Genomic DNA, 15,018 nt, shown 5'->3' on the forward strand with positions numbered 1-15,018 from the left:
AATGAAAAAAATACATAGCATAAATGCTAACATTAAAAAAACAAACAACTGAGGGGACCCTGTAATGGAGCATTTTATTAATTGAAAACAGTAGCATTGAAAATAAACACTCCCTCTCATATAGAAGACTAACATGCTGGTATTACAGATACCAAATATAAGACAAGTATTTCTGTAGCTCCTGCAGATCAATACAATAAATCCTCACTAAATAACAAAAAAAATAAAGAACAAATCACAACAGATAACTGTTTGCATGTTCAAAGGAGTCTCACAATCCCACCAAATCAGAGTTTACTTCCATCCCAGAGAATACAGATAAGGACTACAACAACAGTCTGTAAAGTAGAATATAAGTCATGAGAAATCAGCATAAGGATCTGATTTTACTTTGTTGTGACAGAAAAACATTTTAAGAGGCAGACCTTTCTCTTGGTTGTGTAGGAACTGAAAAAGGTGAGGTAGGAAGACAAAATAGGGAATTTATATTTTCCAATGCAAAATTGGAAATAGGTTAGTTAATCTCATGAGGAGGGGGACAATGTAGCTCTCCTATTGCCATGTAAACCTCCACAGCCAAAAACATTCCAGGGAAGGTTTAGACTGGATATTAGGAAGCATTTTTTTACAGAACAGGCTGTCAGGTGTTGGAGTGGGCTGCCCAGGGAGGTGGTGGAGTCCCCATCCCTGGAGGGGTTTAAGAGTCGGGACGGCATAGCGCTGAGGGATCTGGTGGAGTTGGGAACGGTCAGTGTGAGGTTAATGGTTGGACTGGATGATCTTCAAGGTCTTTTCCAACCTAGATGATTCTGTGATTTTCTTGCACATCCAGCTAGATGTGTGTTTGTTTTCCAAAGTCAGGACAGATGTGTGCCTAGAAGCATGTCCACCTAGAAGTAGGATGATTTCTGTGGAAAAACAATTTTCCCTCCTAAATTACCATTGCAAGTTTCTCAGAGAGGACAGGGAACAATTAGCAACTAGTGCTTTGCACTACATGATAAAAGTCTATAGGCTACTGAATTTGAACTGCCTAGCTAAGAAGGAAGCTTAATTCAAGATCTAATACTGTATCACACTCTAAACCATCACATATGTTTTAATTACAACCACCCACCAGGTATCATTGAAATAGTTGTCTGATATGCCATAAAGGACTTCTTCAGAGCACTTTTAGATGGATGGATACCTGCCTGGCCACTGATTCTCAGCTATTACTCACTGATTCTGAAAATGGGACTCAAGATAGATTTATATCAATTGATGATCTGGTCCCCCAAAGTGTAAAGCTGCTGTACCAAAGCAGGGATTTTCTGCACCACTAATATTTTCAGAACATTGCACAGATTTCAAGTAACACTACAGAGATCAGCAAGCAGAGTAGTAAATAACCTCTAATCATGTTGTAGCAGATATTGTGACTGTAGTCTTAAAATTTAGGAGACTGTGACACCCGATTGCTGGATTCCACACTATTCAGAATCCAACTGATTTTCAAATCATTCCGATCAACCAGACAGCCTTGCAAAGGACAGAAATCTTGATTTGTGCACTCTATCTGAGATTCTATATTATAAAACTAAAGTATTAATAAAACACTGCCTAAATTCAAACTCCAGACATAAGAACTGTAAAAAACTACAGAAAGGTGCAAGTGGTATGAACTTACCGCATCCGCCTAATGTTTTCCTTCTAAATACAAAGCATTTAAAGTCTTATGAATTCATAACCTATTAAACACTGTAACAGCAAATTAACTAGATGCTAATGAAGCTTACAGAAAGGCTACTTACAAAATTGTTTAAATGTCAAAATCAAGTTGTTCATATACAAAATTAAGTATTTAAAACCAAAGTGGTCTCAGAAAGAACTGTCTTTCATTTTCACTGGTTTACATGCACCAGACACACATTAATTAGCATAATAGTCCATCAAATCCATCATCTACTTTTGTTCTGTTTTGTTTGGGTTTTCCCCACTTATCTGCAAAAGAAACTAATGAAACCTTTTTTCCAATTTTGTGATTTTTAGTAAGAATTTTCTAAACTCATATCATGCCCTCATTCTTGAGCATTTTTGTAATTTCACTTAAGAAAAACTAAATTCTGATTTCTTTAAAGTATAAAGATTTACAAAAACATAAATTTCTATAAAGACGTATTTCTTCAAGACCTTCCTGACAATCTCCTCATTTCCAGCGAGACCTTTATTTACCAGTAGAACCAAAAAAACAACTTATAAAATACTGTTCTAAGCTAGGTAACAGATAAGAGATTCAGAATCAAGCACTCCAAAATAATACTAAAATTCTCAATCAATAATGTTTTGAACCTTTATAAGACAAACTTTATACTAGATTTTCCAAATAATGACAATTACATTAGTCTGCTTGATTAGTCCGAATCTCATACACTGGTTTTAAAGGTAGTATGTCATTTGCACTGTGTTCAGTCTTGCATGCTTTTCTCAGTCAAAAAAAGCCACAAAATTAATCAAAACTTCCCCCCAGGAATGAAGGAATAAATTATGAAGCATAGGGCTAGGAAAATAGTTAAAATGAAACAATATGACTACAGCAAATTCTGTACATGATATTTTCTCAGTTGAGTAAATTCCTTAAGCACACAAGTTCCATCAGCTTGTTATGTATCAGTGTCTAGATTTATGGTTATCCAGGCTACTGCTGTTCCTGGCAGTAAGGTCTCAGTGAGCTTGTCTGAGTTAAAGCCAATAAGAAACTTCCATAAACTTGAGGAGGAGACAACACTCCTGTATATGCAAAAGTAGTTTAAATAAAATTGCTCAAAGCTTGCTGTAAAATAGTACACTGCAGTAGAGAAGTAGAGTATCAGTGTCTCTGCACTGGTGTCTCCGTGCTTGATTTAAAATAGTGGAAAAAACAGACTGGCCAAACAAAACCATCAATATCTTTGACCAAACCAAACCATCAATATTTTTGACTCTTATCTCAGACTATTTCTTGGGCTTTTTTGACAGTCAAATGCTAGACTCAAAATTAACCTGGCCAATCTATTGTTATTATTGCACCTACTTTGACCATTTTCCTTTGTCCTGTTTTAGGTTGAATTAAGACAATACAGTATGGTATTTACACTCTAAAGATTCTATAGGCAAATTAAGTGGCTTCAACACATAACAGTCTTATACAAACTTCCAAGAAAATAAGAAATCCTTCATTGATTCCCTTTGTACAAAAAATTGCCAACTTTGTCTACACAGTAGAAACTGAAGAGGCAAAGTTTGTATCCATATATAAATGCACATATAGATATATATATGTACAGTTGTCCATACTCTATAGATACACAGAAACACAAACATATGTATATATGCAAAAATATACATACGTATGAAAAACATGTTGGTTTAGTTTGTGTCATTCAGGAGAAAAACGTATCCCAAGTTAGGTAAAAATCTTCTGGCCGTGAAGTCATTAAATCAAACTTGGAGTTCGCAAGGGTAAGCACGCGAGCATATGCTGAGCCTCTGGCAGTCAACCATACAGCTTTTCAGTTTTTAAAACAACGCTCTCCATGTCATGGTAGCCCTTCCCATTTAAATGTTCACTGGTGCAGTCGTGATTGTAGCTGTAGCCTTGAACATCGCTGATTGATGACACAGTGTAGGAAGCGGTGCGCATCGCATCCGAGTGGCTGAAGCTGTGCTCAAATTGGATTTTGTACTGATTCCAGTGTCTTCTCAAAACAGCTTGGACCTATGCCAGAAAACAAGAAGAAATACATCTAAACCACTTGGAAAGATATCACTGACATTCTTTGATGTATGAGTGCCATAAATGTGTCTAAGCAAATTAGATAGTAAGGCTCAGAAATCCTGGAAAATGAGAGTACCTACAAGTGATCTGTCACATGAGAGATTCTGCGAGATTTACAATTTAAGTAGCCATTATTCTTTGGCAATTTTAGTGTGCAATAATTCCATTTTACAAGTGTAGTGTCCTAGTTGCTCAGGAAAAGAACAGATTATAGGAGGAGCAATAGCAACATGATTTTCTGCTTTCTCCCATGTGGCCTGAAGTCCAGTGTGGACAGATCAGATTTATAGGTGAAAAAGGACATTTCTATTCAAAAGGCCATGTCCTCGGCAGCTGTAAATTCTTATACTCTCAGCAAACCACAATTTACATTTGCTATGGTTCTGGCACAAGAAAGCCTTTCTTAATTTCTGACTATATCTTAATCAAATGACTAGAAGGACAATTTCCTGAACTTCGTATTTCTACCAGGGTTAAAAATAAAGCTGATAAAATAGCTGAAGGTCCCAGCTGGTTTACATGTCTCCACTGAGAGGATGTTATGTTTATCATAGCCTTCCTCTCCTACAATATGGTTAAACACCTGTGCATACTGGATTGATGAAGTGTCACATTCATTAAATTCACATGGAATTAGTCTTTGAGTGAAAATGCCAAGTGAGGAATGCTAAGAATGGTAATAGCTATTGTTGTTGCTTTTTCAAGAGATCATAAATATTTAATTATCTTTTCAGCCAAACTTTGCACACAAAGTATTCCTGCATTGACTGGCAAGGCACTGACTTTCAAGAAATGCACCCCAAATCACAGGCCTCATTCACAAGCATGACCCTCATTTCACTTTGTTACGTGCAAAAGAACTAAACAGTGAACAGTGATTCCCCCAGTTAAATGTTCGTATTGTGGGTAAATATTTTTAGGATTTTCCATATGTCTTCAGAGGGGTTTTTTGTGTTAGCTTTACATTTCCCTAATACAATGGCTTCTTTTGTTTGATTTTACTGTGGCTTTAATTATGAAAAATAAAAATAAACAGAAGAAAAGGGATGTATTTTTTAGACTTCCTGCAGTCCGGTATCAGAATCATCTGTTTAAAAGGAGAACTTAACATTTCTTAAAATCCTTACAAAGAAAATGTTAAAGGGTAAGGGAAGAAGTATCAACTGATTAACAGAAGAAAGTATTCTAGCGAAAAGGAGATGTTCTTTGACTGTACATAAAACCATTGCAATCCACTCAACATATCTAAACACAAATCTACAAACACTGAAGAGAAATCAAGTGTCTTAATACTTCCGAGTATCTGATCTTATCGCTCTTCATATCAAAATTCTGTATTTCTTCTGAGTCTAAATGGAAAGTTCTTGTTTCATTACAGGAAGCTTTTGATTAATTAATTTCTAACATATAGCCTTAAATCTTCACACAGGTTGAATCCATTTCCTGTAATCCCTCATAAAGCCAAGAGAAGAGGCATATTCAAAAATTCCATCTTTTCTAAGAAGGAAGCTTGGAATTTATTTTTAAATCATATTGATCTATCTGTGCATATCACTAAGCTATGTTCCATTTGTTCGCTTTTCCATAGTGAATTACTTTAGTAAGATTAGTGTTTTATTGTAGACACAATATTATATATTGTAGACACACAAAATTATATATTGAGCAATTTTCACTTTAGACAAGATAGGCTTGAGAGGGGAAAATGCCAGCAACTGCAACTAAATGGCTTAACCAAGGTCACAGAAGTCTTGTTGGCAGAGCTGGGAAATAAACCTGACTTGCCAAATTGCAAAAAAGCCTTACACTCAGGTCCTCTCCCACACTTCCTCCTGGTTCCTTCAGTAACACTTGTTTGTTCGTCTTATTTTAAGTTATTAATAATATTTGTAAAGCAGTCTTACAGCATCTCAGCCTCCATAGCTCAAGAGAGCCATCAGTGCCCCTGCAAGACAAGTGCCTTTGGCCTACTTCGAGGGAAAAAAACCCCAGTCTGTTTAGTTTGCTCTCTGGCCAGTGACAGATTGCTATAAATAGTGTTTCCTGTATGGGCAAACACCGCTTCCTCTGTGCTTGCCTCTGTGCCCATCACGCTCTTGGGGCATTTTTATCTAAGCCATGTATTTCTGGCATTCTTCCCAAAGCCTCCCTGTTACTGCTGATCAGTATTTCACCTCTGTCCTACTACATGTCTTTTCCTGTAGGGTGTTACATGCTTTCATTTCTTATTACTGTCTTTCAGTCTCCTCTAAAATGTTCAATCAATCATTTGTAGAAGATAATGGAAAAAATCAACAAGACACCTAATTTTCAGCACTAATTATACTGTTTAACAACATCCATGAAGTGAAAACAGAACTTTTATCACTCTTTCCTCAGCTTTGGGCAATTGCACAGAGCTGTAAATTCAGCTTCGGAGGAGCAGCACTTTGTTATCTTATTATAAAAAAGGGTATTAAGCAATCCATTTAATGAAAGAAAGTAATGTAATATAATTGTATTTCTTGGTCATTAATAGAGATGCCAGTTCCAGCTGGAAGAGTGTTACTTTCTCACCTTATTAGTTAGTAATAGCCCCTTCGATGAGTTTTCATGAAGGGCTCCTTCCAATCAGCTCTTTAACATAGTAGTAGCTTAATGTTCAATATAGCACAAATTAAACAGCTCAGTAGCCAACAAGGAGGAAAAACCCCCCTAAAATGCAACACAACCTCGCCTACTGATGAAGGGATCATATAATCCTGCAGGCCTGAAACTATAACCTTTACTGCAACATTTCTATAGACCCCTGGAAGGAAAGGCATAAAAAAAACCCAGACTCCACGAACCTTACATGGATAATGTAGGTCATTATTATCACCTGTAATTAATAGCTCAATAGGAATCTTCTCACTGATTTATCAGAGATCTGGGACAAGCTTCTCCTCTGACTGCAGCCTGTGTCACCCCCCCAAGCTGTTCTAGTCCAACTCAAACTGGAAAACATGATGAGGTAGTCGGGAAGGGGGGATGCTAGGACATAAGCAGGATGTGATTGTCCTTAGGGAAGCCCTGGCACAGCAGATCGAGATGAAGGGTTTGCATATACGCCTTTATCTGCAGGAGGTTTGGGACAAACAGCTGCAGTGCCTGTTAGAACAGGATCTGACAGACCATCCCTGGCTGCGCTGCTCAAGAAGCCTGGAGATGTTCCTTGGCTACAGTCAGCAGGACATACCAGCTGCTTTTCTTACATTTCTTACTTTCTTTTCTTTAGAGCTCTCCGCTGGCAGAGCACTCTTATTCCCTTTTTTTGCCAGAGGTGGCCTGCAAGCCACCACTTAAACAGGGTTTGGCTCCTGATACTTCGTATAGAAGACATTAAAAGGTAGAGTAGCAGCTGGGAAATGCTAAGATTTAGACAGAAAGACATGAGTGCTTTTAGTATTTTTCATTGCTAATATCCCACTGATGTAATCTTTGCCCCGCTGTCGGTGTCAAGTCCTGTATCAGTATTCACTTTTGAACATCAGACTTGCTGCAGACACGTGTACCCCCGCTCTCTGATGCCTATCGTCTTGTACAGTCTAATGAGGTGTTGCCATGACAGATGATGATAAAGAAGCATCTTGTACACCACCGCTAAGCCACAGTTGCAGGCTTTGTTCATGCATTGGTATGACAGGAACAGACTCAAATGGCAACAGAATACACGTGTGCCTGCAGGCTCACATGCCGGCAGCGCAATCTTGTAGTACATAAAGAAAACAATATTTTTTTTTTCTGTGCATTTTTCCTAACTACCCTGTCATTCTCCACATGGATTTCCTTACCAATACATTTGTTCATAAAGCAATAAATCCCTTAAACAAGGTGTAATGAAGGTCATTGAAGCACTGAACCCAAAATTGGTTTAAAAAGCATAAATTTCCACTCTACAGAGAGAAAACAGACACATATGTTTAACTGACAAAGTCAAGGCAAGGGTCTAAAAATTAAATGCCTAAATTAATAAATGTTAAAATGGCTAAACCTCCCTTTTAACATTATCCTGATGGCAGCTGTTCAAGAAGTGATTAATCTGTTACCATTTGTGAGAGTTGTGGAAGAGTTTATCTTTTACCACTGATCACCCCATGGCAAATTTGGGATACTGAATTACTGGGATGACTCAGGTTTTCTTTTCTTACACAGCAAAAGAGACCATGTAAAAAATATGTTTGTAACAATGAAATATTAACAGATACAATTCTTACTGATTGTATTATATTTTAAAATTAGGCTTTCACCTTGTTTAAGTAATGAAGTAGCCTCAGAATATGCACAAGGATTAAAAGGCAGAACTGAGCAGTGGGCAATGTTGTTTCATAGAAACTGTAGAGTTTTCAGGTTTTTTTCGCCCCCATTTTGCACTGGAGCAGAACAAATTGTTAGATTTTTTTTTCCAAATACCTGCTTCTAGAAGGCATTCTGAACTATAAAATTTGGAAGGGAAAAAGTATGTGAAATATCAATGCTGAACACGGGCAAGTGATCAAATCAAATCTGGAACACTTAATGATGTGTGCTGCTTTGCATCAAATATATAAGCAGGCACTTGAACCTGAATCTACTTAATGTTAAAGCCAGATCAAAACCACTGCCCTGTGTCTACTAAACTGTGAGAAAGCTTCTCTTCATACTTTCTTCCTCCTTGGCAAAAAAAAAAAAAAAAAAAAAAATCACTGAGACTCACACATTTCCCAAGGAATAAAATTAAACCTTGATACCCCATGGAAGTTTCATTGCAATTCAGTCAGCTTTAGGCTTAGGAAGACAAGGAAGGGCAATCGGCATGAATCAATTCTAGTATTAGCCAAATATTTACCTGTAAATAAATACTACTGTCCAATAAGATTATATAAGCACACTGATACAATTTTATAACATCTGACAAAAGAAATGAAGTGTTCAGTCACATGAAAACAGCTGGTTACTCCCACACATCTCCTTACAGCCATATACTGCAACTGCACTAAATGCAGAACAAACAGATGTGGAGGAATAAGTGTAGGTTTGTAATTGTTCCTCTGCCAAGACTGCTGGAAAAGTACCAATTAGTTTTTTGATGGGGTGTTTTTGTTCATTTGTTGGTTGTTGTTTGGGTTTTTTTGGGGGGAGGGAGCGCAGGAGGGGAAGAGGGAGGTGTTTACAAACAAGAGTCATATTAATAATTTTGTATAGATATTTTTTAGCCTTTATACCACTTTGATCTCTAACACTGTAAGGCCCTGTAAGGGTGCTCCCAAGTACAGCTTGGAGGCCAGAGTTTCTAGATGAAAGTCACTGTGTGCACTCCAGAGTTACTGGATTTATTCAAGACAACAGCAAATCTTGTTATCTTCAACAGAATCAGTACTATATATTGCTGAAATACTGAAATCTTCTAACTTAAGAATAAAGAAGTTTGTTCTTGGAATTGACTGATGATGATTTCTTAAAAGCACACTTCAACACAAATTTCTGACCCAAGGACAATAGGCTATTTTCTGACTTTTGGAATGATATTTTTCAGCTGTGTGAAAAAAAAAAAGTTTTCCAAACTTTTTCCAAACAGCCTAAAATTTTCCCAAAGAGCTGTCATAACACAAAAGTACCCCAGCATGTATGCAATATGCTCTATTCCTGCTGCAGAAAGACCAAATACAGTGATTCTCCAGGATAACAGAAACTATACAGCTTCTAACATAGACAAATATACCTCCTGGGTAGTGAATTACATTTTACTTTTATATGATATTTATTGAGAAGTTATAGCAAAGCGACAAGTGTCTTCAATTCCTTATATAATCAAGAGACATTTATATTGCTCAGCACAAAAAAGTCAGCCCTAAAGAACTTAACAATGCCACGAATGATAGCATAGTCTTTCCCAAGCTCTGCTCTTGGCAGCCAGATTATTTTTCTTTAATTATTTTTTACCTGACAAATTTAGATTTCGAAATTTAAAAAAAATTATTTAAAAAATACCATCTCTTTAATTGCTGAAACGAAACAAAAATATATAAAATAAGAAAAGTATTATAATTAAAAACTGTTACTCTACCTCTCCATTAAAGAAGCAGAAAATTGTAGCCACCAGTAGACCCTGTAAAATAAAAATGAAAACATTCTGCTTTATTTCACATGCATATAGATTTTTCTGGGTTTGAGATAATTGGTTCCTGATAAAATTCAGATAAAAATAACAAAGAAAATGTAGAACGCATCTAAACTGGTGGTTTCTAAAACCACATTACTAAAAAGTATTGGGCCAGCTATCTACCACTATGTTTCTTTCCTTCGGGAAATGAAAATTCAGTGTAATGAGAAAGTTAAAAGACATTTATAAGGTCTTTAAAAAAGAAATTAACGCGGTCATTTCTCTTTCATTTGCTTCACATGCCAACTGCTAGCTAGCTCAACTGAGCAAAACCTGTTTAATGCTACCTACCTGGTAATGCATGAGGATGTGCATCACATAGTCATACACTTCCTCTGCGATCCGGCCTTCTGGTCGCCATGGAAACAGGACAAATTCAATGCCAAGTAGTGGAACCAGAATCAAGGTCGCTCTCACTGCTTTCATGTACAGGTTGGATTCTGCCTTATGGGTGTCCTTCAGCTTGGTTATGAGAACACGAACGATGTTTAGCAGGAAGAAAAGATTCACCTGTTGGAAAAGGATAGGACACTGAAGGTAGTCTGAAAAATAATCTCCCACACTGTTTTGTGATACTGGAAACCAGGCAACTCAAGAAAGCTCACAGTACACTGATAGCATTGTGATTGTACACTAAACAGGAGTTAAAACTCTTTGAAAACACCTTTCAGTAACAGATATGGCTCTAACATCTAATATCTTCATCTATTCCTCTAACTTACTAAGCAAATGTCCATCCAGATAACCTGTCAGTTTTTCAACGTTAACAATCCATGCACCTTTCTTTCTGCCATCACAATGACATACATAGATGAATGATTAGTTTGTAAAAATTATTATGTCTTCTTAGGTTGCTCAAGAAAGAGGATAACACTCTTCCCTCTTTGTATTTAAATATGGTTCTTCAAAAAGCTACTTTTTAATTGTTCAAATATCAATTTAACAAATATATTGAGAAGAAAACAACAGGTTTTAAAAAAATAAAAATAGAATTGCAGGCAAAATGCTGCTGTGACGAGCTGTATACTCATGTAGACAAACAGTGGATTTAACATTCTCAGTGGCCAATGGTTGGATTTTTGAATCATTCATCAGAACTGCAAATGGGGCAAGGACTGAGGTGATGCTCTACATCATTCTCATGCACTACTGAACTTGATTATTTTCATAGCTATTACGGCTTTTCTTGTTAACAGTGGTGTGTATCTGTTCATTCAGTTGCCGCCCCCCAAAAAACCCCAAACTGAAATCAAAACGATGCAGACTATATCTTTCAGTGTGTGACCACTCATTGTAAGCGACCACAAAACTAATACACACACACACAAACATATATGTGTGTATATACATACCCTGTTCTCCAACAGGATGCCAGTAACGAGAGCAACAGCAATGTCAGAGATAATTACACCGTATTTTCATCTATCATGCAATAAGGGCAGCCCCTTATTTCTATCTTTTAAAAGAGACCTTGAGAGCTCAGCCAGTCTCATCACCTTGCCCAAGAGCACAGAGGCAAGACAACACTGCTTAGGGGATCCACTACGGAAGGGAGAGACCTAGAGTCTAGTCCCATCCTCTTCTTCCAGATAATTGTCTGTCCTTGCCAACAACTACTGAGAGACAAAAGGGCAGGCAGGGGAAGAAGCCAGGAGACAGACAACTCCTTTCTAAAGGGACTAGGAATTCCTTGTCCAGGGGGAGGCCTCTGTCTCGCTGTAGGACAAGTGCAAACAGGGAATCCATTTCAGACCACATGTGTCACCATGTCCTCCACAACTCTGGCAGAATTCTTCCGTGTCAGTTGAGATTTTCATGATAAACAGCTGTGTATTGTTATAGCAACAAGGCCCTTGACAGATATGTGATGTTATTTCTATTCAACTGACATGCTATTTAAATATTTTTAACAGGAAACTGTTTTACATAGGAAACTACTGCATGAATTTCTCCTGGAAGTCTCCAGCTACCTTTAAGCTTTGTTTAAGCAACCAAGGGATTTATTTTGATCTTATGCAGTCCACAATCCTCATCCAACTTCCTATAGTACACATAGACAATAAGTCCTTCCTCCAGTTCTAAATTTAATCATTCTCAAATCCATTAGTTCAACATCAACATGTATCAAACACAGAGTTTTCAGCCCTTTTGTGTTTTGGTAGTGTGGCCAATTCCTATAACACTATCTTTGAACGCTAACTGAAGATGAAAGTCGCAGCACCCAAGAGTAAAATACGACCCAGCAAATTATTTCATTTACAACATGCTGAAATGCACTTTTTTTTTTTAATTGTTCCACTTATCCACCTAAACCAAAAAAGCACGAAAATAAGCAAATGAAGAGTTTGCTAATAGTTACTAGGGCAAGCAGAGCAGATCAGTGAGCCAAAGCAGAGGACAGAGAACTATATGAATGTCAGTAAAAGTATGTATCACCAATTTTTGATGTGTATCTCTTCCGTCACAAATACAGTGAGAACAGGATGAACTGAATTCTTAAAGTGATGAAAACAGCTCCTGACTTTAGCAAGGTAGCGAGTAGATTTTTACATTTAAGCAAAACTAGGCCACCGGAACTACTGGCATATATACTATCATCAAACTGACTGTGATGGTTTGCAAAGCCCCGAAGGAGCTACTGTGCTAGCTGCAGTATGAACACGTAGTAAAATACTGGCAGCTCCACAGTGACCTGAAAAGTGAACAGGGCAAATGAACAAAAATGGAAACAAAGGCAGACAAGGCAATTCTAGATAAAAAGAAATGTTGATGCCTATACTGGGAACTTAGCATTTAGGTTCTGCCTTCAGAGTAGCTGTGAACTTAGCTTAGAAGACAACAGGTGCTGCAGGTTTTGATTTAAATTCTCCTCAGGTCCATGATATTTCTACTTCGCTCCATGTTGAGTTTGTACTTAGCAGTATGGTAATCCTTATTAGCATGTAAGTCTAAATTCTATTTACATTCCTCTTTAGGATTATATAAACAGACCATTCTCAGCTCAGTAAAATTATATTCTTAGATACTAGCTGGTAGCCATTGCGTGCTTTTAATAGTTATGCAGCTTCAGATCTTAGCCTGCTTGGGTGGACACCTGTATGTGCTCATGAAAACAAGTTTTATACTTGTCCTGCAGACATTCCTAAGGCTGAGTACACAAATGCTAAGCCTTCAACTTCTAAACTCCTAAACTGTCCTGAGTGCAGCCTGAAGTCATTAAATAGGTCAGGGACAAGGTCAGGAGCTCCTGAACTTCCTTCTAGCACATACTCACTGAGTACACTTACTACTTCTGCTAAAAGAATTGGGATCTATAAAAGACTGTCAGTCTAAGACACTAATACATAACATTTGTATAAGGCAAAATATTAATATAATATTATTTATGTAAATAATGGCATAACTAAACCAAAATCTACTCCTTCAGTGGCACCAATGCAAACTAAATCACTAGTGCACTGGCACACCTGAAATCTACACCGAACTCAATACTGCTTTCACTAAAATTCAAACCCACTGCTTTTTCTTCCTCTCCTCCATTTTGAACAGTATTTGTCTAGTGTAAAAACTAACATCACCCTCTACTGTTTCATTCCCACACTATTTTTTTAATTGTGGTTGCTTAGGCAGTTGTAATTAAGTGGTCAACTGAAGACAATTCCAATCAAAATGCAACCTATGTCTGCTCCCATTTCCAGTTTCTTTGGCAGGGATCTGACCACAGTTATGTAATAACAGGGACCGTAAAAGCAGCATTATTGTTAACTTTATGTAATTGTAGTGTTTTCAGTGATGTACAAGAGTCAAGTTCCCATTGGCTTCTGCCAATTCTCCCTGGCACCCACTTGACGGTCGTCTTCATCCTCTTTGAGATCTTGCTTCTGCAAGTAGAAACAGTGTCTTCTCCCTTGTTATCTAATTTGCAGTTTAATATTGTTGCTTGAACGTCTGCTAAAGCAGGTCATGCTTAGTAAAGTGTGGAAATTGTATCTGGCAAGCAAGCTGCTTAAGCAAATGAGGGTTCTGTTCACAAAGCCTAAACACATGCATTTCATCTAATGTCTTTATCCCTGGCTTGTCTTTTCTGAATTGACAGAAAAAAAAAAATTACTTTTTTTTGTTACCAGAAAGAAAAGCAACTCCTTTAAGGTACTTTCACATCACAGGGAAGATGCGTAGTTGTGTTTATTCTTTGTTATTCCTACATAGTTTTCAAATAAATTTAGTGATTGTACTAAGGCAAGAAAAATGCAAGAGAAACACCTTTAGTCAGCTCATGGAAAATATAGGAATATCAAAGGTAAACATATTTGTAAACTGCAAAGAGAATGGACTCAGATTCTGCCCAAACCAACAAAGCAGAGGTGATTATTATGCCTCCAGTAAAGTCAATGCACATTCTTAGTGTTGCCTTGAATGGAAGGAAGACTTGACAGTTTGGGACTGATCCAGGACATTTGAAATCAGTAGGAGTCTTGCCACTGTTTTCAGTGTGACTTTATGTAGGCCACCTCTGGGAAGGAGAAAATTATCTTATATCCTAAAATGAGGCCATTTCATGGAAGATGGTATAGTCTCATAACTTTTACACAAATTTTTCTGTTGTTATTTAAGCAAGCTCTGACTAATACAAATTATATTTCAGCTTTGAAGAGCTTTACTTCAGTAATATATCTATGAAGAGACACCTGGACAAAGGAAGTAACAAACCACATGGCAATGCAGAAAAACATACATTTTCTGGGTGAAATACAGCACCACTGAAGTGGGCAAAAAAGCCCTATCCCTTTCTGTGAAAACAGGATTTCATCTTCTATGTAAGTTAGAGAGAAGAAAAACTGAAAGGATTTAAAATTGGTTTCAAATTCACAGATTAGAACACTAGTTAAAATGTCTTTACATGAACATATATGGCAAACCTGTCTAACAGGACAAGAGATTATCAGTAATAATTCACACCCCAAGGGCCATGGATCTCAATAATTTCATGGGGCTTGCCTCTGGCCTCCCATGCAGAGGACCTCAGGTGTGTCATGGTAGCAACACAACCTTCAAAAATATA

At 37.3% G+C, this 15,018-nt stretch overlaps 1 protein-coding gene across 2 annotated transcripts in view; it reads right to left on the reverse strand.

Annotated features, from left to right (window-relative positions):
• Window positions 1-55: 55 nt before the first annotated feature.
• The window catches only part of CALCRL (calcitonin receptor like receptor), a 66,289-nt gene continuing 51,326 nt past the window's right edge, over window positions 56-15,018 (reverse strand). For both annotated transcript variants that reach the window (XM_074910562.1, XM_074910563.1), the window contains 3 exons: window positions 10,248-10,466; window positions 9,861-9,902; window positions 56-3,736 (listed from right to left, as the gene is read on the reverse strand). In XM_074910562.1, coding sequence (XP_074766663.1) covers window positions 3,515-3,736; window positions 9,861-9,902; window positions 10,248-10,466 — 483 coding nt within the window. In that variant the 3' untranslated portion in view covers window positions 56-3,514. The remainder of the gene's footprint in view (window positions 3,737-9,860; window positions 9,903-10,247; window positions 10,467-15,018) is intronic.

This window comes from Athene noctua, chromosome 7, assembly GCF_965140245.1.
Source record: "Athene noctua chromosome 7, bAthNoc1.hap1.1, whole genome shotgun sequence".
NCBI lineage: Eukaryota > Metazoa > Chordata > Aves > Strigiformes > Strigidae > Athene > Athene noctua.